Here is a 24,820-nt window from a genome sequence, read left to right on the forward strand (position 1 = left end):
CCTTCTCCTTCCTCCAGCCCACGGTGAGCCCCAGGAATCTGCCAGTCTGGACTTCCACTCTGTCCGCCACCCGAGGTCCTTGGAGGACGGTGGCAGGAGAGAGATTTATATATGTTGACACAGGCATATTGTTACTATATATCCCGTATGAGGAAATTTTGTGTGACAGGAGCAAAGAAGGAGCTCAGTTGGGGAATGTCTGCGGTAACCCCAGTGAGACAAAGCTGCCTTTTTGCCCTTCAAATACCTTCCCAGAAAGCAGGGTGGGGTTTGATGGCAAAACCTGCACCCCTTCAGCCCGACACCCATGGCACATGGGGCACGGCTCGGGCAGTGCAGGCGGGGGGCTGGTGCTGCATAAAGAGAGGTGAAGCCCAACTGAGGATGACACCCCACCCCCCACCCCCCTTTAGCACGTAGGTGCTAAGAAATCACTGTATCTGAAAAGCGAGGGCCTCGGGGGGAACGGATGATGTCTGTGACCACAATTTGTCCCCTGCTGCCGCCTCCCCCCAAATGGCTCCGTTGGACTTTGGAGCAATTCCCACGGGCAAGGTGAATTTTGACCCGAACGTGCATCCATCGGCGGGGCAGAAAGGGTGGAGGCAGCGCGGCCCGTGGGGCGGCGGGGGGAAGGCCGGGCGGGCGGGGGGCGAGACGTGCGGGCGGCGTGGGGCCGCGGTCCCGCGTGGGGTGGCGGGGAGCGGCGGAGGGGGCGCGCACCCCTTTACCTCCGTGGCCTTTTCGCCAGCGCGGAAAGGATGGGAGGGGAGGAGGGAGGAGAAAACGCCGCGGAGGGTGGGACTTCTCCGGAGCGTGTCTCCCCGCGGCCGCGCCGAGCAGTTGCAGAGCGCCGGCGAGCGGGCGGTGGGGCGGGCGCTGCGCGGGGAGCGGGCGCTGCGCGGAGCCGCCGCTGGAGTGCGCGGAGCGCGGCTGCCGGTGCGCCGGGGCGAGGAGCGCACGCCGCGCCGGCGGGGGACAGCGCGCCGCGGGAGCAGCCCTCCCCGGGCACCGGGACCTGCTGTTGGCTTGCCGCCTTGCTTTATCCTCTCGTAATTTATTTTTCCCCACCTACACTTTGATCCGCTGGGATTTTTTTTTCCTCCCTTTTCTGCAGAGCCTCCCCCCGCCCCAGTTCCCTCCCTCTCTAGCCAGTTTGGATTTTTTTTTTTTTCCTTTTTTTCCTTTTATATTACTATTCTGATTTTTTTTTTTTTTATTAAAGCGGTGGACAGAGAGAGGCAGAGAGAGACAGGCAGAGAGGGCAGGAGGAACGCGCTCTGTAAGTCCCCTCCGCCACCATCACCCCGACTTGCGGAGAGGGGTCGGGCCGAGCGGCGGCAGGATCAGCCCCTTCCCCCCGGGGAGGCGACCCCGGCTCGGGGAGCCGCCGGAGGCAGCCGCCGCGAAGAGGGGCAGCAGAAAAGAGATGCATTGAAACTTTCCGCGCAAACTTTGGCGTGAGTGCGCGAAACCGAGCGCGGCGCGGGTGCGTGCCTGCCCCGGCGCGGGGAGAGCGGCCGCGCACGGGCGCCGCTGTGGAGCTCGGACTGCCCGGCGGCGGGGGCCGGGCGGCGGCGGGGCGGCCGCGGAGCCTGCGCTCGGCCCGGCGGAGCGCCCACCGAAAGCAGCAGCAGGGGCCGGCGGAGAGCCGGGCTTATGGAGGGGTGAAACCGGAGACCCCGAAGAGGAACCCTCCTTCCCCCGGAGCCCCTCGCAGCGCCCGGCCGGCGGTACCCCAGGAGGCGGCGGCGGCGGGCACGGAGGAGGCGCGGGCGAGAGCGCGGCGGGGCGGCGGGGCGGCGGCGGCGGCGAGGCGGAGCGCGGCGGGCCCCGCTCCGCGGCGTGCGCTGGCAACCATGAACTTTCTGCTCACTTGGATCCACTGGGGGCTGGCGGCGCTGCTCTATCTGCAGAGCGCGGAGGTAAGCGCCGGGGACGGGGACGGCGGCGGGACGGGGGCTTTTGTGGCCTCGGGGGGGGTGGGGGGGTGGGCGCGGAAAAGACTTTTCCCCCCCTTGTGTTTTCTTTTTTCTCGACACCCCCCCCCCCCCCCCCCTTTCCTTCTCACCTGCTCGGTGTGGTGCCGCCGCGCCGCTGGCACCGGGTGCGGGTGGGTGCCTGCAGCGCACACGTGTGTGTGTGTGCGTGCGTGCAGCGCTGCGGCGGGGGGGCGAGCGCTGCCCGGGGCTTCGCGGGCCCCCGGGGCAGCCGGCAGCCCGTGCGGAGGGAGCGCGCATTCCGCGCCCCCGGCGCGGGGCTCCCGGGGCGGCGGGGCCGGGGGTGCCGGCGGGGCCGGGGCGCTGCGCGGCGCGGGGCAGGGAGGCAGCGCTCTGGCTTCTTGCATCAGCCTCGCCTTCCCGTCCTCGGGTCTCCTGACATTGCAAAAGGGTGTTTCGGCGGTATTTGCCTTGGGTCCCAGCTCGGGTTCGTGCCGCCGAGTGGAGTTCAAAATACCTAGCCGGAAAAACAAATAGAGATCAAAGAGGACAAAATGGATTCTGAATTTCTTCCAGACTGAAAAAAAAATTAATCAAAATGCGTGTCTCCTGCACCGAGATTACAAACCCGCGCATTTTTCTCTTCTCTTCCTCCTCAGTCACTTTTACTTTTGCCTCATTGTCATTCCTGAGGGATTAGAAACCCACTCTCCCTCCTTTTCTTTCTTTTCTTTCTTTCTCTCTTTCTCTTTTTTTAAGGAAAAAGAAAGGCAGCTTTCTGTACAAACCTGTCCTATAAATCTGTTTTCTAAAGAGTCAAGAGGGCTGTGTTGCCAAGAGATATTAAGGGGTTTAGACAGAGTGCCCACATGAAAGTGGCTGTGTGCTAGGCGGGCATGGATTACGTTTTAAAGGCTATAACAGGTTAGTTCTCTCCTGCCATTTCTCCTTGGCACTTGGAGAGAATGTGGGCCAGATGATCTGCAATCGTGAAAATAAACGTTGCTTGCAAACTAATCAGTTATTCACATTGTTTGTTCAGCACCGATGCTGGAAGGTAACTCCCCAATTAGGAGCCATTTCAGCTGTAACTGAAGTCATGCAGGCACTACGCGCTTTGTTTCTAGCCTGTTATATCTCTACTTTCTCCAGTGACAGCCGCACGTTGGGCTGTACTCGATGGGAGCGGAGGTGCACCTCTCCCTGGCGTGTGGCACAGCGCAGCTCTTGCCTGCCAGCCTCAGCTCGGGGAACAATCCTTTCCGCCCTCCCAAGAGTTTTTCCACCATCACCTAAAACGGGGGGTTCTTTGCCCCCTGGCTCCTCAGTGAACTCGTACAGTAGTGTCTGTTCCGCGGCTATAGGTTAGACAACTCTGTATGGGTGTCTAGTGATAATACCCTTTAACCCTCCCCTTGCTCCTTCTCCCCTCCCCTTCCTCTTCCCCAGAGAAGGAAACGGCTGATCAGGTAGAGTCCAGGTCTGTCGGCCCTCAGGAGTCATGTAAAAGCCTCATGCTGCCTTTTCTCCCAGGCAGGAGGATGATGCCGATGGGAAAGGAAAGAGGATAATCATGGGGAAAAAACTAGGGAAGAATTAGGGGGTGTCGGTCGTGGTGGGGGGAAATGTTGTGGGGATAGGTATGTGAGAGACTGTGAGATGTTCAGATAGCCGGGTGATGCGGGCCATATAAGTGCTCAGGCGGATCGATGGTGAGGTCTGCCCTTTGGTTCTGTCCTTATTTGTCCGTTGATCACCCAGGCACCACAGTGATGGGAACGTTAGAAATACCAGCAGATCTCACGTAGGCAGCTTGACGATGACTCTGGGCATGGCAGAAGGCATGACTCTTCACGCTGGGACTAGGGTTTTGTGCTTTGATGATAATATTTATCTGTACTGTTAATCTGGCTGTCGTGCTGAATAAAACCTATCTGGCTAGCCAGGCGCATTGGAGAGCATTAAATAAAAGCTCAGGCAGAGGCTGAGCTGGGAGAGTGTGGTCCCAGCATGTGTCAGGGAGCTTTCCTGAAGGAGAAAGAAGAGGGACACAGGAATCATGGTGCTCCTCTGGTGAAGGTGGCAGGGGGATAGCTCCTTACTGAGGAAATTGTTACAGTAGCTCCTGCAGCAAGGCTGGGACAGTGGGAAATTATGTCATGGTTGGGGATGGGCTGTTCTGATGCCACAGGTGTCTGCCTCCATTGGTGGCGATAGCCTTCCTGTGCAGGAGAGGGAGGAAAAGGTGGTTTGCAGTGCCGCCCTCCCAGCTGTTTGCCTACGCTGAGCTGCGGTGCGCAGTCCTTGCTCCCCATGGGGTCAGGGAGGTTGTGTTGTTGTCCCCTTCCAGTCCCTCTTTTCCTAAAGAATGGGGGACGGTCTGTCGTTCCTCATCTTCCTTTGTCTGCGGGTCTTGGCGGCAGCCGGGTGGCAGGTTACCCCTGATGAGGGTCTCGGAACTCTTCGCTTCCTGCCCTGAACTGTGGAGGGACCTGGATACACCAGCTGTATTGCCATAGGGAACAGGCATCGATCAGACACCGAGGGAGGGAGAGCGAGCCTGTGACTAGACTGCTAATGATCGCACACCCACCAGGCTCCCTGCCTTTGGTGTGCCTCTGCGCCAGGCCACGACGGGGAGCCACCAGAACCTGTTTCCCCAGCCCACAGGCAGCCAGGACACAGCGGGTCACCTTCCCCAGGGCTGCTCCAGGCCTTGCTCCCAGGACAGGCTGCGAGGAGTGTTCCTCTGGGAGAAGGGGAGAGGGAAGCCCGTGCTGACATCTCAGAGGGGTTTGCTGATTCGTGAGCAACCCCAAATCCGCTCTCCTGTCCGTCCTGCTCCGTGTCAGAGGTGCCTCGGCTGTGCTGGCAGCTTGCAGTATTACTGACCTCTGTCTGCATGTACAATGGAGAAGGAGTGCAGTGAGTCCCGTGTCCCCCCTGCTTAAGTAGAAACCGCTGAGAATTTCTAGCGCCTAAGACGAAAAGTGTCTTAACTCTGGTCCCAGAGTCCCTCTCAAAGTGGATGGATTGTTTGTTCCAGTCCTAAACAGTTACAAAGCTCTTTTAATGAGGCTGCACAGATTAGGGGGAGGGGAAGGGAGAGAAAGAGTTCTGGTGGTGGTAGTCAGGGGAGTGATGGTTAGAGAGGAATGACTTGATTAACCTTTTCTCTCCCTTCAGAGAATAACTTGCTTCAGACAAGGACTGGGGGAGAAAGGGGACAGGGAGGGTGCAGGCACACGGACGGTGTGAAGTGGGTTTATTCGTTAGGGAGGGTTTTACTCCACTGCGGGATGTGCATTTGCTGTGACCTGCAAAGGGCACAGAAAGGAGCTTCCCCTTGGTCAGCCCCATTCCCAGGGTCATTTATCCCACTCTTGAGCACAAGGGTTGCTTCCACACCTCTGTGAAACGCTGAAAATCTGTTGGAAGGAAATTGTGTTACAGAGCTGTTGGGTAATGCCAAAAGCCAGCAGAGGAGAGTGTGACCTTCAGGCTCCCACCGAAGGGCATGCTGGGCCTGCTTGTCCCTTGGAATGCTTTTGGTTCCCCATTGCCCTGTCTGATATGTAGCGGACTGGCTTAAAGTGAGGCACAAGCCTCAGCCTCACCTGCTGTTCTAGCGGATGGGCTTTGAGGGCACTAAGTCACAGGTGAAAGGCACTGCTGAAAGGGCAGAAAAGTTTCTTGGTAGAGTGAGCAGAGAGGGTGTTACTGATAGTTCTGGGAAACCTTTCAGGTTTCTGCTGAGAGCTCCCCTGGGAGTGCTTAGAAGCTCTGTGCAGACCTCGTGTACGGATCTTGTTTCTGGTCCTTGGGGTGGGATCGCAACCCAGGTCTAGGTGATTGCTGGGAGAGTGTTCTGGCTCCTGCTCCAGTACATCAGGGGCAGAGAGAGGTGCTGGTCAGGTGCAGGGGAGCAGTGACAGTATGTGGCTTCTGCTTTCCGTCACCTGTGCACCGTGTGTGCTTGCGTGTGAGGAGGTGGTGGGATTGGCAGTTGGCTGGGCAACCTCACATGGAGAATGGGTAGAATGACCCTCAAGGTGTCTCCGAGCTAATTTTGCCATGGCCATCATGGTCATGCTGCGTGCGAACCAAAAATCCCTCTGTGAAAGGTCTTGGGGGCGTTGTGATTTGGATAAACTGACTTGGCTCGTGATCCTTTTCCTGTGCTATGACACAGACTGAGGCTTTTCTGCCCTTGATGCGGTTTTCATTTGACCCATAGGTTGTCAGGCGCCGAGTGGCTTCGGAAGGCCACTGCAACCCCCGCTTGCCTCCATTTTGTTTGTGCTGTTGCAGTGACCTTCACACTTCAGGAATGAAACTGTTTCTAGGAACCAGCTTTTTAAACTGTTGTCACAGCACTGAGCTTGGGCTCACAGCCCTCTTCTCCCCAGGGAAGAAACAGATCCATGGGGTGGCTCAGGTCTGGGCCGGTGAGTTATGCCCAGGTACAGAAAGACTTTGGTTGAAATGAGAAGCAAGGAGTTCGGTCAGAGGGACCTCAGACAAAGGGAACTGTGCACAGACACAAAGGAGCGGCTGGGAGAGGGGCTTCTAGGGCTTCGCTGGCTCTCTTGCTGCCTCCTTTTAAAAGCTGATGCTTTGGGCTGTTTCAGTGGTGGTGCTGCCCCGTGCATGGGGCTGCCTAGAAGACTGTCAGTAGCAGATTCCCGTTGTGAGCTTGGGGTGGACTTTGCCTGCTCGATTCAGTTGTCTCTGGCCGCAGGATCAGAGGGCCTTTTTCTAAGCCTAAATGCAGCAGATTGCTGATGAAGCGGTGTTTTATATGTATCACCACGCTCTTTTGGGGCCTTTGCTGAAAGACGGCATGTTCTGGGGCGGTTGGCGTCACACAGGTGGCAACATACCTCGGGGAAGTGAATCAAGCTGGGCATTTTTTGGTTTTGGTTCAGAACAGAACAGCAGGGGGAAACCTGACTTGGCTGGAAAGTTACGTCAGAGCTAAAACCCTCACGCAGAGCAGGAAGAGTGGAGTTTTTGTTTCACCTGGAATTAAAAAGACTTCCTTAGTAAAGCAGTGTAATGCGTCTCCATCCCGGTCTGGAGGTGGGTTACCTGTCGCCACTCCTGCCAGCGTCAGCGGTGTGGAAATGCCCCTCATCCCAAAAGGCAACGGGAGTGAGGACAGAGCTTGGGGCCTTGGATTTTGCCCAGGGGAAGAAGCGTGGGGAGCGCAGGGACGGGAGCCCCGCTGCCGCTGGGCCACGCAGGGGACTGCGGGGCAAGGGTGCGTCTCCCCCTCTCGTCTCCGGTGCAGGGAGAGGGGGAACGTGGGTGGGATGGCGGTGACCATCGCCAAAGCGGTGCTGTCACAGTTAATCGCTCTGACACCCGGCCAGATACCAACACCTCGGTGGCCACCACCACTTGGCGACAGACGCCTGTGACATTGAGAGGGGAGCGATGCCCTTTGGCGCCTGGCCGCCCTTCTCCCCCCTCTGCCCTCCCGGGCCGGATTCACCTCACGGGGGGCGGAGGAGAGCGGTGCCAGGCCCGCCGGTCCCGCCAGCGGCGGGAGGGCACCCCGGTGTTTTTCTGCTCCGGGCCCGGATTTGCTCTCAGGTTTTCGGCCGCGATCACTGGAAGCCCCTCCCGAGGGACGCGTTTCTCCCGCCGGGGCCTCCCTCGGGCCCGGCCGCCTCCCTCCCACCTGCCCCTGCCCCCGGCCCGGCCCGGCCGCCCGCGCCCCGCTCGGCTCCCCGGGGACGGGCAAAGACAAAAGGTCCCTCTGTGCCCGCCGGGGCTGCTGGGGGCACGGCCCCGCCTCGGGGGCGCCCGGCCGGCCGCGGCCTCCCCCCGCCCCCTGCCCGGAGGGGCGCCGGCGGCGGGCCCGGGAGTCCTCCCGCGCCCCGGGCCCGAGTAACGGCTCCGTGTGGTGACCGATTCTCTGTTATCTTTGCAGTTGTCGAAGGCGGCTCCTGCCCTGGGGGATGGGGAGCGGAAACCCAATGAAGGTAAGCGCTGGGCGGCTTCCCGGCGGGCGGGGGCGGCCGGGGGCTACGGGGGAAGGAGGCCCGGGCCCCGGGAGCCGCCGGCGGCCAACACCGCCACCTCCCGGGGAGCGGCGGCGGCGGGAGCCGGGGGCTGCCGGCGGGAGGTGCCGCTGCCATTAACCCCGTGCGCCGCCCCCTGCGCCCCCCCTGCGTGCCCGGGGCGGCCGTGGGGCGGCCGTGGGGGCGGCCGTGGTGCCGGGGCGTGCAGCAGGGCCGGGGCGTGCAGCAGGGCCGGCCCAGCCCACCGCTGGCTTCCCACAACTCTGAGGAAAACTGCGTGCGTGCGCTTGTGCACATACACACGCTCATTTTTTTATATATATATATATATATATATACACACACACACACGCACGCGCACACACAAAGAGCTGGGTAGTGGCGAACAGTTTGCTAGGGATTCGCCACAGTGCTGTAGGAAAGGATTTGTCATCTTCCCCAGCAGCGCTGGCGGTGCCCGGCTGGGTGGCCAGGGCTGATCCACGAACAAAGGCCGAAGCAGCACCCCAACAATCCCCAGGCGGCTGGGCAGCGGGTCTCAGGGGGGAGAGGGGGAGGAAAGGGCAGCCCAGGGTGGTCTCCTGGAGTTGTGCCTCCCGGAAGTCCCAGGTGACCCCCCCAGTCAGGTTATTGCTAAGTGCTGGGCTCAAGAAATACACCCTTTTGCTCTGGTTTGGGCAGGCTTAGCGGATTCAAGGGACAGCAACGTGATCCAGTAGGTTTTACTTATCCAGTGCGAATGGAATCATTCCTCAGTGAGGAAACGAGGTGGTGCCTCTGCAGCCCTTGTGATTTTGTGTCTCTTTGGCTGCCCAGAGGCCAGGCTGTGGCAGTGTCCTCTGCCTCGTTAGTTTTTGCAAGTACCCGTAGACCAGAAGAGCAGTCAGCCCCCAAGTTAGTCAGACACGCTTGCTGCAAGTGCTCGTCCAGTGGAGCCCTGTGAGTTGCAGGAGATTGGCTTTCTGTCTTCAGTCCTTGGTTCAGAAGTGGGATAAAAGGATTGTGGACTTGGGAGTCTTCAAGCTGAGGTTATCATCAGCTGCTTTAAGACCATCCTGATCGCCTTTTCCCCATACCTTCACAGCAGAGCAAGACCACAGGCTCCATGGCAGGGTCTGATGGAGGTCTTGCAGGGTCCCTGTGGGTTGTGACCTCCAGCGTTATTCCAGCTGGAGGTCAGCAGAGGGCTCTAACAGTGTGGGCCCAGATGTTTTTTTTTTTTTTTTTTTGTCACGCTCGATTTCAATTTATGTAACTTTACTGGTGTCACAGACTGCATGTGTGTTGCCAGAGGTTTGTGGCAGGCTGTGTTTGGGATAGGTGTCCATTTTGCGTGGGCAGAATACCTGATTTGATGGTGGGCTGCCGCCTGTTGCACTTGAGCCTTGCTCCTGCTGAAGTCAACAGAAGAAGGTTCAGTGACTCCAGCGGGATCAAGATGGAGCCTGCAGTGCAGCTTATTTTGGTAACCAGTCCTCTGCTGTTGGTAGGAAAGAGCTAGAGTCCTCGTCTGTGCCATTTGTTGTGTGACTGCTTTCTCTGGGGAGGGCAGGAATCAAACAGAATTTAATTCCTGGTTACAAGAAGACTGATAGGATCGCAGGAGAGGTTGGTCTGGCAATATGAGTGGTGAGACTTCGGTGCTATTGCCTTGGTGCTATTTCTGATTCTGTGATGCAGATACATCTGTGAGCTAGAAATCAGGACTCTTGGCATTACCTTCCTGGCTCTACTTCTGTCCTGCTGTATGACCTTGGAGGTTCTGTCTCAGTACCTCAGTTTCTCCTCTGTGAAGAGGAGATGATGATATGCCTCTGTTCCACAAGGACAGTCCTGTAGTTCCTTCCACTGAAGCTGTTGAGGTTGAGGTAAAAGGTGATTTTGTGTCTTTGGCTATTTTATGCTTGCTCTGAGATGTTGAGCTGTGACAGGTTATTATTTGGGATGGACTTACTCTGCTTGGAGACTAATTTTAGCTTCAGCCCCTACCCTTTTGTGCTCAAGAGAGCCTTCCACATGTTTCGTGGCACAGGAAGTTGTAGAAGAGTCAGACAAACACTCTTTGTTTGTTCCACGAGAAAAGATTTTCTGGTATAAATAAAGGAAACCACCAGCACTTGTGGCTGCATTTTTTATTTTTAAAAGAACAGTGTGTCTGTATTGCTGCTAAGCCATTGATGGGGAGGGAGGCAGAATGATCATAGACTTGCTCCTTTTCTAGTCTAGCATGTTCCCACTCAACTGCTCCAAATTTGGACTCAGTCCTGCCTGCTGTGGCTGTAACTACCCTGAAGAGTTAATGTGGGCCCTGACTGAGTTTTAACCTTACTTCCTCCCCTTCATTCACAAAGAAGAACCTCTGACTCAAATCTGGAGATGTTTTGCAGGGTAGGGGTGTGGGTTAAATGCAGGATTAACTTTTAACGTGGGTTGAAGCCCAGATTGCAGGAAGGGAGCAGGCCAAGTGGTGTTAGTCCTTCAGTGACCTTCCTATGCTTACCCATGAAAGACAGACCTTCTTCTGTCCCTGACACAACCAATGGAAAGGAAGCACAGACTGAATCAGCCCGGCAAAGTGTGGAATATGACTCCCGGTACATAGGAGTGAGTGTAGGTACGGTAGCAGAGGCAGGGCTTTGCTGTGAGGATGACTGTACCTCAGTCATGTGCTCCGGTTTGGGTGCTAACTGCAAATGAACTATGGAGCATTGCAGTCTCTGTGTGTATGCTCTGTGTCCTGCAAAATCAAGGCAAAGTACCTTTCATGGCAGAATCTTTTGACTGGCAGCTGGAGAAAGATTCCACATTTCCTTTTCAGAGGCTGATTCAGACTTTGGAAAATCATCATAAGTTAAAGTAGAGCTAAAAACTCCCATATTCTTTATGGGAAGGATTTGGTCCTGTCAAATCTCCCAGATCTCAAGTATAGTCAGTCGTCAGGGTGCAGCTGTGAAAGTAAAGGCTCTGCAAAAGAAGTTCAGTATGCTGTTCTGTGGCCAGCCTGTGGTCCGGATTCTCTGGTGTAATCCAGCTGCTTGCACAGTGCAAACATTTAGAAAGCGTGGCAGATGTGAATCGGTTTCACTTCAGTTTTCTACTCTGTTTTGATTTCTGCCTCCTTTATGCCCCAGACTACAGCATTTGATCTGCACAGGTAACTGCCGCCTTCCCTCTCTCTTTCCTTCCCTCCCTCCGCTTGACGTAGGTCTGTAGGCATTTTTATCCAGAACTGTGTCTTTACTGCCAGAGTTTCCAGATCCTTTCTGCTGGCACAGCATGAATAATCAACAGTGCAGTTCAGCAACTGTCATTGTGCCTGCAGAATTTCCCACATACTAAATTGTTCAACTTGTTGGAACACAGGCAGTGACTAAGGTCACTCCAAAGGGGAACGGGGAGAAGGAGGTAGCTGCAGACAAGATAGGAGAACAGCCAGGAGCCATACTGCAGCTAGGGGAGGAAGGAAGAGGAAAGGAAAGGACAAGGAACAGAAACATGCTGTCTTCTAGATGAGGAATACCAACAAGCAGTCCATGCCTGCCAGGCTACATTTCCCTTTCACAAGCCACTTTCTCTTTTAATAGCTGCTCACGCTCTCTGACACTTCAAACTCCCTGGACGGAAGCTCCTCCCCTCTTGTACCCGCTCTCAGCTCTGTGGCACTGTCAGCTCTGCATGACCTAGAATTAACTTTCAACAATTAACTGCGGGCTGTGAGCTCCAAGCCCTGCAGCTTTTGCATTTTTGTGGCAAAGTAACCTTTATGCCAGTTTGTCACAAGTTCAGGGCACTTTAGAAACGCTTACCGGAGACCATTTTTTTCCATGATGCAAGCAGTTTGCTCTTATCACTCAGTTATCAACCTTGGCGCTGTAGGACTCTGCATACTCTACAGGTGGATCATTATAGTGCATAACAGCATGGGGCAGGTACTCTCTCTTTGTGTGTGCTCTTATCCTCTGCTCCACTTGAGACATCCTCCTTTGCCTGTGTGCTGATAGAGCTAGGAGACCTGGAGAGCTCCAGGTACTCGTTGTTTGCAGAACTGTACTAGCAGCTGGGTTTTGTGCATGTGTACTTATCTGTCCTATCTCTCGACTCTTTAAATCTCTCCAACCCTTGACCAAGAGCAAAATGAAGCTTTGGCAAGAGACTGGGAAATGTTGAGAAAGGCTTGTGAAATCAGCGCAGGTCGCAAGCAGTGTTTGCTCCATTTGTAGGGACGGCAGGGGATAATGGCAGATCCGCCCTGTTCCCCCTCCCACACTGCCTCATTGTGGTTTAGCAGCCAAGTATACAGTCTAGTTAATTCTGGGGGTGCGTTGGGTTTGCTTTGAAACTTTCAGTGGGTGGCTTGATTCCTTGGTCTGGGAAAGTGGTCGGTGTGGAGACGTGGAGGCTGTGACTTCTAGCAGGTGCTGTTGTGGTTCTGAGGTGGCCTGTTGAGGTGGATGTTCCGCATGGGCAGAAGAGGTAGCTGACGCTAGGAGTGAAGATATGTGGATGCTTGGTTCAGAACCCACTGCTTGTTCTTGGAAGTGTCTCTGTGCTGAGGTCTGTAGAAAGGATGCTTCTGGCTTATCCCCTTGCCTTCTAAAACCCACTGGGGCATCCACTGGCTCTTTTGAAAGGGAGTAAAAGACAAACCGGTGACGGGCCTTGATCCAGAGCACAGATCATCTGCGGCAGCTTCAGGTGCTTTTTGGCTGAGCTAGTATGCTTAGTGACAGCATATCTGAGAGTATGGGGTATAGCGGGGAAGGGGTTTGGGGAGAAGGCACCTGTGGGATGCATCATGGTGCCAGGGTGGCAAATAGTGAGGCTCTCTTGTTTACCTTGTTTATATACCCTGAAGCAGTGGTAGGAAGAGACTGTCTCTTTCTCTTCCCCACTTGATTTGTGTGTGTGTGTGTGTGTATAGGGCAGAGACGAAGGACTTAAGCTTGCAAGACTGCTAGTGAAGAGCATAGGGTAGATGTGTTGCAACTGTCTGGCTTGATTTAAGGGGCAAAGCAGTAGAAATTCCTGAGCTAAGTTTGCATTAACTTATTCCCTCCATTCCTCCTTTTAGTTATCAAATTCCTGGAAGTCTACGAGCGCAGCTTCTGCAGGACAATTGAGACCCTGGTGGACATTTTCCAGGAGTACCCTGATGAGGTGGAGTACATATTCAAACCATCCTGTGTGCCTCTGATGAGATGTGCCGGTTGCTGCGGCGATGAGGGCCTAGAATGTGTCCCTGTGGATGTGTACAACGTCACGATGGAGGTGAGGGCCCAGCTTGCAAGCCGGCATGCTTGGGTGGAAGGAAGCAAGTCAGCTATCACAGCCACCCCAAGTCCTATCTCTGAGCTAATTCAGATGAAGGGCAGCCTACTCCAGGGAAATGGAAATTGTTGGACCAGGAGGGCTCAGCTCTCTACTGACCCTTTTGCCCAGCATTACATCATGCCGGGTTAAAAGATGAGTTGCCCATGGCTGTTCAAGGCCAAGAGGAGAATCTGGTTTTGGCTCTTGACTTTGCTAATGCCCAAATACAGTAGCTAGGAGCATGCAAAGGAGCACTTCATGCTTAGAGAATGCAAAGAAGCTGTTATCTATGAGGCCTTACAGAAAATACTCATTGGGCCCTTGCTCCACTGTAACTCTGCATTTGGTCCACACAGCTGTTGCTCTGAAGCCAGCTGAGTAGTGCAAAAGGGGAAAGCCTGTCAGTACTCTCTCCTGGAGGGCATGTGAGGTCAGCCTTTACCAACAGAGCAGGGGATTTGGGTCATTAGCTACACTGGCACAGCAGGGGTGGGAAGGGGCTCTAAGAAACACACTGCTACAGTGTCAAGTGGAAAAGCCTTCTTGCCTCTGGGCATCTTCCTCCTTTATTTGGAGGCTGCTGAATTCTTTCCTTGGAAGAGACAGAGATGGCCACGATAGCAAAGGCTGGGCACATGGGGGAAGATGCAAACTCTGCTTTAGAGACCTTTGCTGCTGCCCTTGTCTGCCAGTCTGGATCCCAGCTTGTGACCTTAGTGGTGCTGGTGCCTATTACCCTTAACCTCATCTCCTTTTGTCCTTCAGCCCCTTGAATGGCTACTGTAAATACTGCCATCACTTTTTGATATGTATGAGAGACATTCAGGGCTAAGTGATTAACCAGCAAGCTCTCTTTACTTGTCATTTGAGCTGTGTTTGAACACTGGCAGAGAACCTGTCTGTACCCTTCTGTAGTTCCCCATGCTGCTTTTCTACTTGTAGTTCCCCATGCTGCTCCAGCCTGGGCCAGAGCGTGCTAGCATGGTGTAGATAGGGATGGTTTTCTTCCTACCATTCTTTGCTGAATTACAGTTTTTGGCTGGTATGCCTGCATGCCTGTAAAGGGTCAGAGGCGCTTGAACAGATCTCTGGTGCAAATGCTAGAGCTAGTGGTCCAGCCAGGTTCTGGGTTGAGAGAATGTGACAATACATGCTTAGCTTCCAGTACAACTTCCCTGGAGGCACCTGGGACAGGGGGATGGATGATGTCTGGCTCTGCAGGGCTGTTTTAAGCACAGATCACCAGGTTTACTTTGTGTGTCAAGTCACTGAGAAAGTGAAGTGTCAGCTGGGAAGGAACGCTGGCTTAGGGAAACTGAGTCGGATATGAAACTTTTGCTTTGGGCCTTTGCATTAGACTGAAGCATGCTTCTATGTGAGAGCAGGCTGGATGCTCCGGTACTGTCTCTCTAGCATCATCCAGGGATGGCTCAGTAAGAACCTTGCTATGGTGTTATGTCCTCTGCCGTGCCTGTCTCCAAGGCAGTCCACCAGTGCTGGCACCTTGCACGCATGAGCAAACAGAGCTTTGGCACGAGTCTGGTGTTGCTGCTTTCTTGTGATCAAAGACCTTCTCTGACTGGGAGAACGGGGTCTCAGAGCCAGCTTTTCTCTCTGCCATGCTTTTCCCAGGAGCACCTGGGGTGCAAATGCTTCGCTGCGCAGCGGGCTGATGTGGAGCTGTGAATATAAATAGTGAATGGGCAGTGACCCTCTCTGTTTCTTTCATTCCAGATCATGAGAATTAAACCCCATCAGAGTCAGCACATAGCGCACATGAGCTTCTTACAGCACAGTAAATGTGACTGCAGGTGAGAATGGAGCAGCATTGGTTCCTTTTGCAATAAACTTATTCTGAGCCTTTCCTTTTTTCTGCCATTGGGTTGGGACTGTTGTCCAGAGGCTTCTGCAGTCTCCTCAGCCGGTTTGCAGTGGGATGGCTGAGCCTGGGAAAAGAAGTCATTTGCTGGCAAGCCTCCTCCATCTCTAGTGGACAATGCAGGCTTGCAGCCTTGAGTCTTTTGGCACTGGCTGCCAGCGAGGTGCAACAGGAGGGCAAACACTTTGAGAAGGACCACTTAACCTGTGCCATAGGCATCCTGCAATGCCAGCTGTACATGTCCTTCCCTGGACCTGGTGGGAACTGGGGATAATACTGGAAGCATATGTGGTAAGCTCCCTTCTAATGAGGTCTTTGTTCTCTCTTCCCCCCAGACCAAAGAAAGATGTCAAAAACAAACAAGAAAAGTAAGTGACAAGCCTTTCCTCCTTTCTCTTTTGGTGGTTGGTTGGCATTTCCTTTCCCCACTGCCCGTTACCCTTTTCTTTGGTTGGAGATGCTCACTTTGAGAAGGTGTTTTTGGAAATGGCATATGGTAGTGCATGGGGCGACACTCTGAATCCATTCCAGGTGGGCACAGAAACCCAGATCTGACGGTCCTTCCTTCATACCCCAGACCTGGAGCTTGCATGACCCATGGCCACGGCAATCATTCCTAATGCTTTATCCTGAGTCAGGGAAGTGCCGTCGTCTGTGTCCTACCAGAATGGATTCAAGGTGCAGCCCCCATTTTCCCTTCCCTCTTCCTGGGGTGTTTCTGGTTACTGCAAATCGCTGCCTTTCTTTATTATTAATTTTTTTCTTGCTGCTTGAATGAGTACTTGCTGGCTTCTTTCACAGCAGCTTGGGTAGGAACTCTGCTGGCAACAGGGAGAGGTGGCAGTAGAGGCCTGGTGGAGGCAGGAGTGATGCCATGCAGGATGTGGTGCTGGTTTTGTTGGGTGGGAGCCTGGGAGGGTGTAAAGGGAGGTGGATGTCCTAGTTGGGTCTTGGTGGAGGCTTTCATGAGATTTTTTTTCATCAATCTGATGGATTTGCTGTGGTGACCTGAAGGAGGTTAAGGCACAACCTTCCTTTTCCTTCCTCCTCAAAGTAAAAAGGTTGTGGAAACAAGAGAAATAAGCTCTCGTCCTGCAGTAGTTGCAGGGACAATCACAAAATGTGGAACAAGATTGAAAAGAGTGACCTCTCTGGGAAAGAGTGTCAGCTGGATGGTGCATGGCTGGGATAGCAACTTTGCCTTTAGAGGTGTGGAGTTATGAGAGGAAGGGGGTCAATACTGGGAGATGAGGCTGAAATGGAGACAGAGGGAGCAAGAAGGAGTGTGAGAGAACTTCTTTCACCCCTCTCCCAGTGGCTGTATATTTCTAGCTGCCTTCCAGTCTCTCCTCCTCCCCCTGGAAATCTGCTCCTAGCTGCACCGGGCTGTGTGCAGCAAACACTCCTCTCTGTGCAGGGCTGTGTTGGGGACGGTCGGTCAGCGTGGCTCTGTGGTTTGAAGGTGTGTGAGAGCTGGGTCTGTGTGAGCTCTGGTGAGGATGGGGTGTGGGTGAAGCAGCCAACCCAGACTGTGTTGCATTCCCTTTCCTTTTCTAACAGCACCTTGCCTGCTCTTTGCTGGTTCTGCACTGCCTGGGGAAGGAAGGGAAGGGATGGGAGAGCTTGGTGTGCTTTGATTTGTGCTGGATTGAAAGTCCTGTTATATTGGTGCCCCTCTCCTCCCTTCAGGTCGATTTTCCTCCCCTCACCGCATCCCCGTGACTCCTGACATGTAGGGCAGAGGCTGGGAGCGAGCTGATGCTCTGACACTCATTCCAGTGAGACGGCTTGAACAGGGCCTAAGAAACAGCTGTGGTGCTTTCCCTTCCGCCCCCCACATATCCCCAACAGCTCCCTCCCGAGGTGGGCTGCGCCAGGGAGTGAGGGAGCCTTTGCTGAGCTGCCACAGTGCCGGGGCACACTTGCCTGACGAGCCCTGGTGCTTTGCCTAGGGCCTTCTCCTTGCATGTCTCTCCTTTGGTCCTGTGCGAACGTGGCTCCAGGAGCAGCACAGGCTCCAGCCTCCCTCCCTCCCTCCCTGTGCTCTCACTGGCCTGTAGGGATCCACTGTTGGTGTCCAGGCCTGCACATCCTAGCCCCTGTCTGTCTCAGCTTCTGCCCAAAGAGTCAGGAGAAACTGGTGAATTTTTCAGAATGGAGTCAGTGCCTTGGCTCCGTCCGCTTGTCTGCCTGGCAGATCCGTGGTGAAGGTGAGGGGAGGGAGGGAAAAGAGGGAAGATCTGAAAGCTGCTTTCTGGTTATCTCCTGGGTGCCATCACTAGGTCAGGCGTCCCTCTTTTGCCTTCGGCACTCAGGATGGAGACTGCCAGAGGGGATGTTAGCAGACATCCAGCAAGGTCTCCTGGAGTCCTCTGAACCACAGGCAGGAGGTGGGAGTGGGTGAGCAGAGCCTTCGGGCTAGGTGGCCCGCTTGCACGCAGCACTGCTGTGTAGACCAGGTCATTCCCCTTGTCTGTGGGGTGCTGAGGCCAGGCCCCCTTTGCTCCCATCTCAAGGCAGGATTACCGCTAGCCCTGCAGCAGAGCTGTTGGAGCTTGGCTGTTCCCTCCTAGGCCTGGTGGTGCTGGGCAGGGCATCAGGTCAGAGCGGTTTCCTTTTCCCTGGGGAGAGCCCCTCTGCTCAGGTCGCCTCTTGTCAGTCACTGTGCGCCCGTGCTTGTTGCCTAGAACGGTTGTCTGCGCTCACTGTGGTTGCGTGATGCTTTCACAAAGCTTTCTGTTCCTTCCTCCTCGTCCCCTGTCCCTTTCCCACTTGCTCCTCTCGTGAGGGGGCAGGTGCCCCTCTGAGGCTCCAGCAGATCCACCTCTGCTGGCAGCAGCCCTGCTGGAGGTGGTCTCTGCTGAGTCTGCGGCGCTGGCTTGGCTGTGGGCAGGCTGGTTGCGGAGCTGGCAGGAGCGCAGGAGGGCCGGTGAATGTGTGTGTGAGGTGGAGATCTGTGCTTCGGCCCTGGGACTTGCCGTCCAGTCCTGCCTCATGTGCTTCCCCCCTCCCAGCAAGGCACATGGCTGTATTTTTTCCCCCTCTTCTTCCTTGCGTTTTCTTCCGTTTTCTCTCTCTCTCCCTTTCTTTCCTTCTCTCTCTCTCTCCTTCTCTGTTTTTTTTTGTTTTTCTTCCAGAAAATCAAAGCGAGGAAAGGGGAAGGGTCAAAAGAGAAAGCGCAAGAAAGGCCGGTACAAACCACCCAGCTTGTACGTTTGTGTCCTCTGCTTGTAGACTCTCTTCCCTCCCTCTCCCCAAACCAATCCGCCTGCTTGCTGCTCACTCAAATCTCACCCTCCCCTCCCAGTCACTGGTGGGCTGCAGACCCTTCAGGGGCAGCACTGGTGGTGGCACCGCTCTAGCACTAAGGGTATCTCAAGGAAGGTGGCTTTAGCTTGCTTGGCTCTCTAATCATCAGTGGCAACCATTTTTTCCCAAGGCACAAGAACGTGGGTGGGTGGGCGAGCGCCCTGCACCTCTTTTCCACGCCTTCCGGTTGCAATTCTGTCATCTGCTTTCCCCCACTTGTCTCGTGCCCTCACTTGCTACGATGACTGGTGACAGGCAGGCTGGCATCTGCCGTGCATGTGTGTGTGTGCGTGCGTGCGCGCGTGTGCGTGTGTGTCTGGTGGAGTCACAGGCGGAGAGGAGAGGTGGGATGGCGGGAGGCTGGAGAGGGGGTGCTGGGGAACTGGGGAGGGTGTGCTTTTTTTTCCCCCTTCTCTTTCTGCTGGATTTTGGTGGCTTCTCTCTCCCTCTTCCTCTTGCTGTCTCTTTCGCTCTGCTCTCACAGTGGTTCACAGAATCCTGCATTGTAAATCCATGGCCCTTCCATAGGAGATTCCTAGATGGCAAGGTTGGGATGGGGCTTACAGAAAGGAGGGCAGTGCTGGCTGCAGGGGTAAGCATGTGATGCTGGAGCCCAGCTGCTTTCCAGGGGAGGAGAGACCCTGTGCATCTAACTCATTTAGCTGCTGGCCTCTTTCTACTCGAATAGCCCACTTCAGAGAACTCCTTTCATCGATTTGTCAATAGCTGGCTGGGACCTCTCACCTTCCCATCCGTGCTTTTCCCTTCTTCCTCCCTCTGGCCTGTGCCAATGGATCCAATGCAGCATTTGTGAATACTGTGCAGAGAGCCTGTTTTCTTTCTCTTTACGCTAATGCATGGGGGTGCTGTCCTGGGGCTGCCGGGGTGCTGCTGGAAAATCCATCAGCCTGCGACGCTCCAGTGGGCAGCATGGGGGCTGTGGGAGGGGGCAAGGGGATTGCTTTGATGTTTAGGGTGTTGCATGTGTATTTTCTTTCTGCTGAAGCGCTGTAGCTTAGACATCTTTCCTTTTGCCTTTTTGCAGTCACTGTGAGCCTTGCTCAGAGAGGAGAAAGCACTTGTTTGTACAAGATCCCCAGACCTGTAAATGTTCCTGCAAATTCACAGACTCACGTTGCAAGTCGAGGCAGCTTGAGTTAAACGAGCGCACTTGCAGGTTTGTGTCCTGAAGGATGAAAGAGAAACACACAAAGAGAAAGAGAGATAAAGAGAAAGAGGGGGGAGCTTGCTTCCTGCTGACTTCTGGCACCAGTGCTATATGATTACTTCTTTTCCCTGTCCTACGTGGGCCAGAGGGGCTAATTGACATGAGGGCAGAGTTTCCCTGTGTCAGAGGGTGGCTGTGCATTTCAGATGTGCTGTCAGAACTTGGACGGGGACGGCTCCCAGAGCAGGGCATTTGTATCTAAGCTATCCTTTCCCGTAGAGCAAGATAACGGAGTTCATGTTGCTAAGGTAGCCAGGGGGAGGGTCTGTAGCCCTCTGTACACTATCTGTATGCAACTTTGAGCGTACTGTTGGACAAAGACAAATCCTTAGCTGACTACAATTTGACCACCCCTGTCTTCTAAGCCTGTTTTATGTAGCTTCTGGACACTCTGCTGTGTGCGGAGTGAGGAAAGCCGGGCCAGGAGCTTCCCTCAAGGCTGTCCCCATGTTATCCTTTGCCTCTTTGTTCTTCTAAAAGCCAGGGCGAGCACCCTGTCCTCTTGCAGTGTACTCACAGTTCCCTGTCCATGTCTTGTCCAGAGTTGTGGTTTGAGGGCCTGCTCTCAGGCCTGTGGTGTGGGATACAACAGGATTGAGTCTGTCTCCGGGTGAAGGCAGGCAGCAGTCTGTATTTCAGGTGTGAGGTGGGAGACGCAAAGACACTGTGTGGTTAGCGTTTGTTCAGAGATCCATGCTGTGCATGTGTCATCTGAGTGTTACCTGTCACGCACCATCTGTGGCATAGACATGTGCAGAAACCGATTCCTGGTTCTCATCTGAGCACTTTGGTGAACTCAGTGGGGTCTTTTGACTTGCACCAGCTATGTGTGTGTCTCTGGTGTGGGATCATCCTACCTATCCAGAGAGAGATGTGGAAATGGGGTTGCTAATGAGCCCTTGGCTGTGACTCTGAGCTTCAGTCCCTTTCACAGAGATCTAGGCAAATTCCTCCTGTCAAAAGAGTATTGCAGTGGCAGTGGCTGGATGGGGGAGAGATCCAGGGTCCTCTGTGGCTACACCCTGAAAGAGGAGACATCCGTTTGACTCTGCCTACCTGGAATCTGCTGCTGCTAAGGCTGCTACAAGTAGCAAGTGCCTCCTCTGGGTGTGAAAATGCGTTGTGCCCAAACCAGAGAGGCATTGGCACTGCCAGCGTGGTGGAAACTGCTCTGTTTACAGGAGAATTTTCTTGGATGCTGTAATTTCAGTGGAAAAGTAACTGAGGGAGGGGCCAGAATAGAGCAGCTTCTGGAGTTAAACTTCTCCCAGTGATCATAACCCCTGAGGCATGAGATGAGACCTAACTTTGGCGTTTTCCCTCTGCTCCTGTTCCCAGACCCCAGAGTAACTGGAAATTACCCTGCCGAGTTTGAAGGGTGAGAAATAGCAACAAATACAAAGAAAAAACAAAGGATACCCTAAAGAAGTCATGATGGCAGAAGGGGGTTACTGCTTACTCTTACTAGTCCCTGTCTGTATTGGGATAATTGGCACTAAGGGAAGTTTCCAGGGCTGGTGTGTTGGACAGAAAGATAGGAAGGTGTCATAGAAGCGGGTAGCTTATCTGTTTCCAGATAAAAAGCTGGTTAAGCTGAAGTTCCTCATGCTCTTTCTTGTAGAGTTAGAATTGGGCCCTACGGGGAAGAGTAATTTCTCATTTCTCCTGCTGCTTCTTCAGGCTGCTGCTGCTGTTCTCTGGTGCTAACCCCTGCTCATGACAGCTAGTGGAATGAGAGGCACTTTCTTTCCACATTCTTGCCTGCATGAGGCCTTGTTGTCTGCATTGCTTCCAACCCAAACAGCAGGCTAGGTGGAGAACTGAGGGAGTGTGTCTTTCTGCATGCATTGCTTAGCCTTTTTTTTTCTGTGTTTGTGTGTGTCTATGTGTGCACGGTGTGAGAGGGTGCAAACAAGACAGTTCACCTGTGAGAAGGCCTCTGATTCTGCTCCTAAATTTACCCCTGTACCGGTATCCCTCACCCACCACGTCCAGATGAGCCTGGGGGAATAGAATTCATTGACCTGTGCATGGGTCAAGATTCTCAGCTGTTCTGCCCCATCTGCACAGCGCTTCACCCCACCAGTGACATCATGCCATGTCTTAACACCATGTGCTCTTAAACACATTAGCCACCTCCCTTCCTTCCCTTTCCTCTCCTACTTGCACCCCCATCACAAACATTGACCCTTCCTCTCTTTTTTTCCTTCCCTCTCCTCTCTGACAGATGTGAAAAACCGAGACGGTGAGCAGCGGAAAAGAAGGGGGAACAGCCCTGTTTCTGGAGCCTGATTTCTCGCCTAGACAGAAAAAAACAAAACAAAACACTAATCCAAATGAACCCTAAAAATGAAGGATCGGTAGAGCACAGCACTTTCAGTATGGACGATGGACTCCGGAAGGAACATTCCCCAAGGCACCCGCCGCACAGAATTCACCTTTGGGTTTTGAACTGTTTTATTTTATTTTTCTTTTCATGCTGCTAAATAACAGAGCCAGGAAGACTATAGGGGTGTATTTGATGGGGTTTCCCATGCATACATATATATGTGTGTATACATGCATATACATATATATATATGTATATATATTTTAACCACATCTATATATACATATATGTATATCTTAACCACACACACACACATATATATATAAGATATATATATATATACTGATTATTTTTTTTAACATTGCTAATGTTATTGGTGTCTTCACTGGATAATACTCGACTGCTGTGGACACAAGCGGGCTACTTGGGGCATAAGAAACAAGCTAAGACTGGACTTGAGTAGAAGCGCTAGGTGTAAACTTCTTAACTCTAACTGACGTGTGTGGCCTCCGCTGTTTCTCTGTAGAGTGTGCTGTACCACAAACCACCTTCTCCTTGCCTGGGACAAGGGAGGAGAGGTGATGGAGAGGACGGGCAGGGAGTTCCAAAGAGCGGCATCCTAGGGTGCAATGGGTCAAAGGCCAAGGAAATGGCCGTCTCCGTGATCAAGGATTCCTCCTCCCCTCTCTTCCCCCCAACCTTCGCCCTTACTCGTCTCATAACCTGCCTGCCTTGCTGGGACATGGGATGTCAGTGTACATTTTGCGTTGACTTTATTTGCTATAGAAACTTTTGCCAGAGAGACATGCTGGCTTCTCTTAAGGATGGTGGGCAGCTGATGCGCGCTAACTTTCCATTCAAGGGAGTATCACAGGAGTCTAGATTTCCTGCCCTTGGTGGCTGCAAAAGGACACAAGGCCTACAGTGTGCTGAAGCAAGAATGGGGACCGGTGCATAGCCACACAGTTGTTCAGCACTGTCTGCTTTCTTCATGCACAGAGCTGCCACTCAAGAGCATCCAAGATGCTTACGGAACATTTCTGGAAAGGGATATTAATCAAAAGTATATACACAGTAGGGGTGTGTGTGTGTGTATGTGAATGTGTGCATTTGTGTCTGTGTGTATGTATGTTTGTGTTTTTCTCTCTTTTTTATATATATATATTTATTTTTATACATATATATATATAAAAAAATAATATATATGTATGCCAAGATTGGAGGGGGGATAAAGAAAGCAACTTCTGCTGCCTTCAGTTTGTGTGCCCAGTGTGAATGACCTTTAAGAACGTCAAGATATTTTTTTTAACGATGTACTGTAAATATCAGGCCCCTTTTCCACATCTTGGGCTGGGAAGTCAAATGTGAAGGCAGCCGGAATCCCTAAGCCATGTCTGAGAATCTTGGCTATGTGTGTATCTGCAATATACGCTGTGGTGTATGTGAAACCCACCTTACACATGCGCGCACACACACCCCCCAGAAAGCGTGTTTGTACATCTATGTGGATATATATAATCTAGTTCTGTGATTAAAATTATTAATAATAATAATAATAATCAAAAAGGTACTCGGTCTGTGTCAGAATGCTGCCAAACATCATCTGCAATTGAATTTTCAACGCTTGATAATGTACAACACGGAAAACTTCCAAAAAGACAAGACAGTCTAAAAACAGACTCACAGCAAGTGACTACTAACCACTAGGTACTCCCCATCCGACTGATGGCTTTCAGAAGGAGAAAAAACACGCGGGTGGGTGCTTGCATCTGCAACGTATAATACTCATGCTGCATCGTGCGCAAGACAGAGGCTTCCGATCGGGGGGAGGGAAGAGAAAGTGTTTTATATACTTATTTAATATCCCTTTTTAAATTAGAAATTAAACAGATAATTTAATTAAAGAGTAGGGATTTTTCAGTATTCTTTGTTAATATTTAATTTCAACTATTTATAAGCCGTACCTCCTTTTTTTTTTTTTTTTTTTTTTTTTTTTTTTTATTTGTACTGGTTGTGTATAAATTTAACCTTCCTGTTGTCCCGTTCCATCTCTCCCCAATTGTTGGCAGAGTCAGTAGCATGTTATGGGCAGTTATTTAATTAATTTCTCTAACACCTACCCCTACACATTCCTATTGAGACAAGGGTTAGATATACATCTACATACTATATATATATTTGGCTATGTGTTTGTATATATATATATGTTTATGTATATGTGTGATTCGGATTAAATAGACGCTACGATTTTTTTATATATGTAAAAAGAAGAAACAAGAAAAATAGAAAATTCTACATCTTGAATCTCTCTCCTTTTTAATTTTAATATTTGTTATCATTTTATTTATTGGTGCTACTGTTTATCTGTAATAATTGCGGGGAAAAAAGATATTAACACTACATATTGTGTCTAGTGAATTTTTTCAAGATATTCCTTAGTACATATTTATTTTTAAACAAAGAAATTACAGATATATCTTAAAAAACAACGACGACGACGACAAACAAACTTTTTTTGTATTAAAGAATTTAATTCTGACCTTGATTTCCTTTGCCTTCTCCTTCTGCCTTGCATCCTGGTTTTCTTCCATTGTGTAGCAGACCCTCCAGCATTGCCTCTGGAGGCTACAGGGCGCCAGCAACCTGCCAGTTGGACTCCTGGATTTGGGCTCAGAGCCTCCAAAAGCATCTAGGTACCTAAAGCCCGTTGAGATGAATGGGAGGTAGGCGCTGAAATACTTGCGTGGAGCTGAGCCCGAGTTCCCCATGCGGTGAGAAGAGGGTGGTCTGATGGGC

General features: G+C 52.7%; 1 protein-coding gene across 8 annotated transcripts; it reads left to right on the top strand.

The window, feature by feature from the left end:
• Positions 1 to 753: 753 nt before the first annotated feature.
• VEGFA (vascular endothelial growth factor A) lies at positions 754 to 24,569 on the top strand. 8 transcript variants are annotated; one of them, XM_080408017.1, is made up of 10 exons: positions 771 to 1,052; positions 1,226 to 1,925; positions 7,879 to 7,930; positions 13,041 to 13,237; positions 15,014 to 15,090; positions 15,494 to 15,526; positions 15,690 to 15,836; positions 18,296 to 18,367; positions 19,513 to 19,644; positions 21,923 to 24,569. In XM_080408017.1, the coding sequence occupies exons 2-10, from the start codon at positions 1,860 to 1,862 to the stop codon at positions 21,942 to 21,944; spliced, it is 798 nt and encodes a 265-aa protein (XP_080264143.1). In that variant the 5' UTR covers positions 771 to 1,052; positions 1,226 to 1,859; the 3' UTR covers positions 21,945 to 24,569. The 8 variants fall into 8 exon arrangements, with proteins under 8 accessions (XP_080264144.1, XP_080264146.1, XP_080264143.1 ...); XM_080408018.1 differs by lacking the exon at positions 19,513 to 19,644 and having other exon boundaries at positions 754 to 1,925; XM_080408019.1 differs by lacking the exon at positions 15,690 to 15,836 and having other exon boundaries at positions 787 to 1,925.
• Positions 24,570 to 24,820: the final 251 nt, after the last annotated feature.

The sequence above is a fragment of the Falco punctatus genome (assembly GCF_963210335.1).
Source record: "Falco punctatus genome assembly, chromosome: 12".
Classification (NCBI taxonomy): domain Eukaryota; kingdom Metazoa; phylum Chordata; class Aves; order Falconiformes; family Falconidae; genus Falco; species Falco punctatus.

Excerpts from the sequence above, each read along its gene's own strand:
- VEGFA (XM_080408017.1), top strand. The coding sequence starts at position 1,860 with ATGAACTTTCTGCTCACTTGGATCCACTGGGGGCTGGCGGCGCTGCTC. Across the intron at positions 15,527-15,689 it reads GTCAAAAACAAACAAGAAAA|GTGGGCACAGAAACCCAGAT; the intron begins GTAAGTGACAAG and ends AATCCATTCCAG. Across the intron at positions 18,368-19,512 it reads CGGTACAAACCACCCAGCTT|TCACTGTGAGCCTTGCTCAG; the intron begins GTACGTTTGTGT and ends GCCTTTTTGCAG.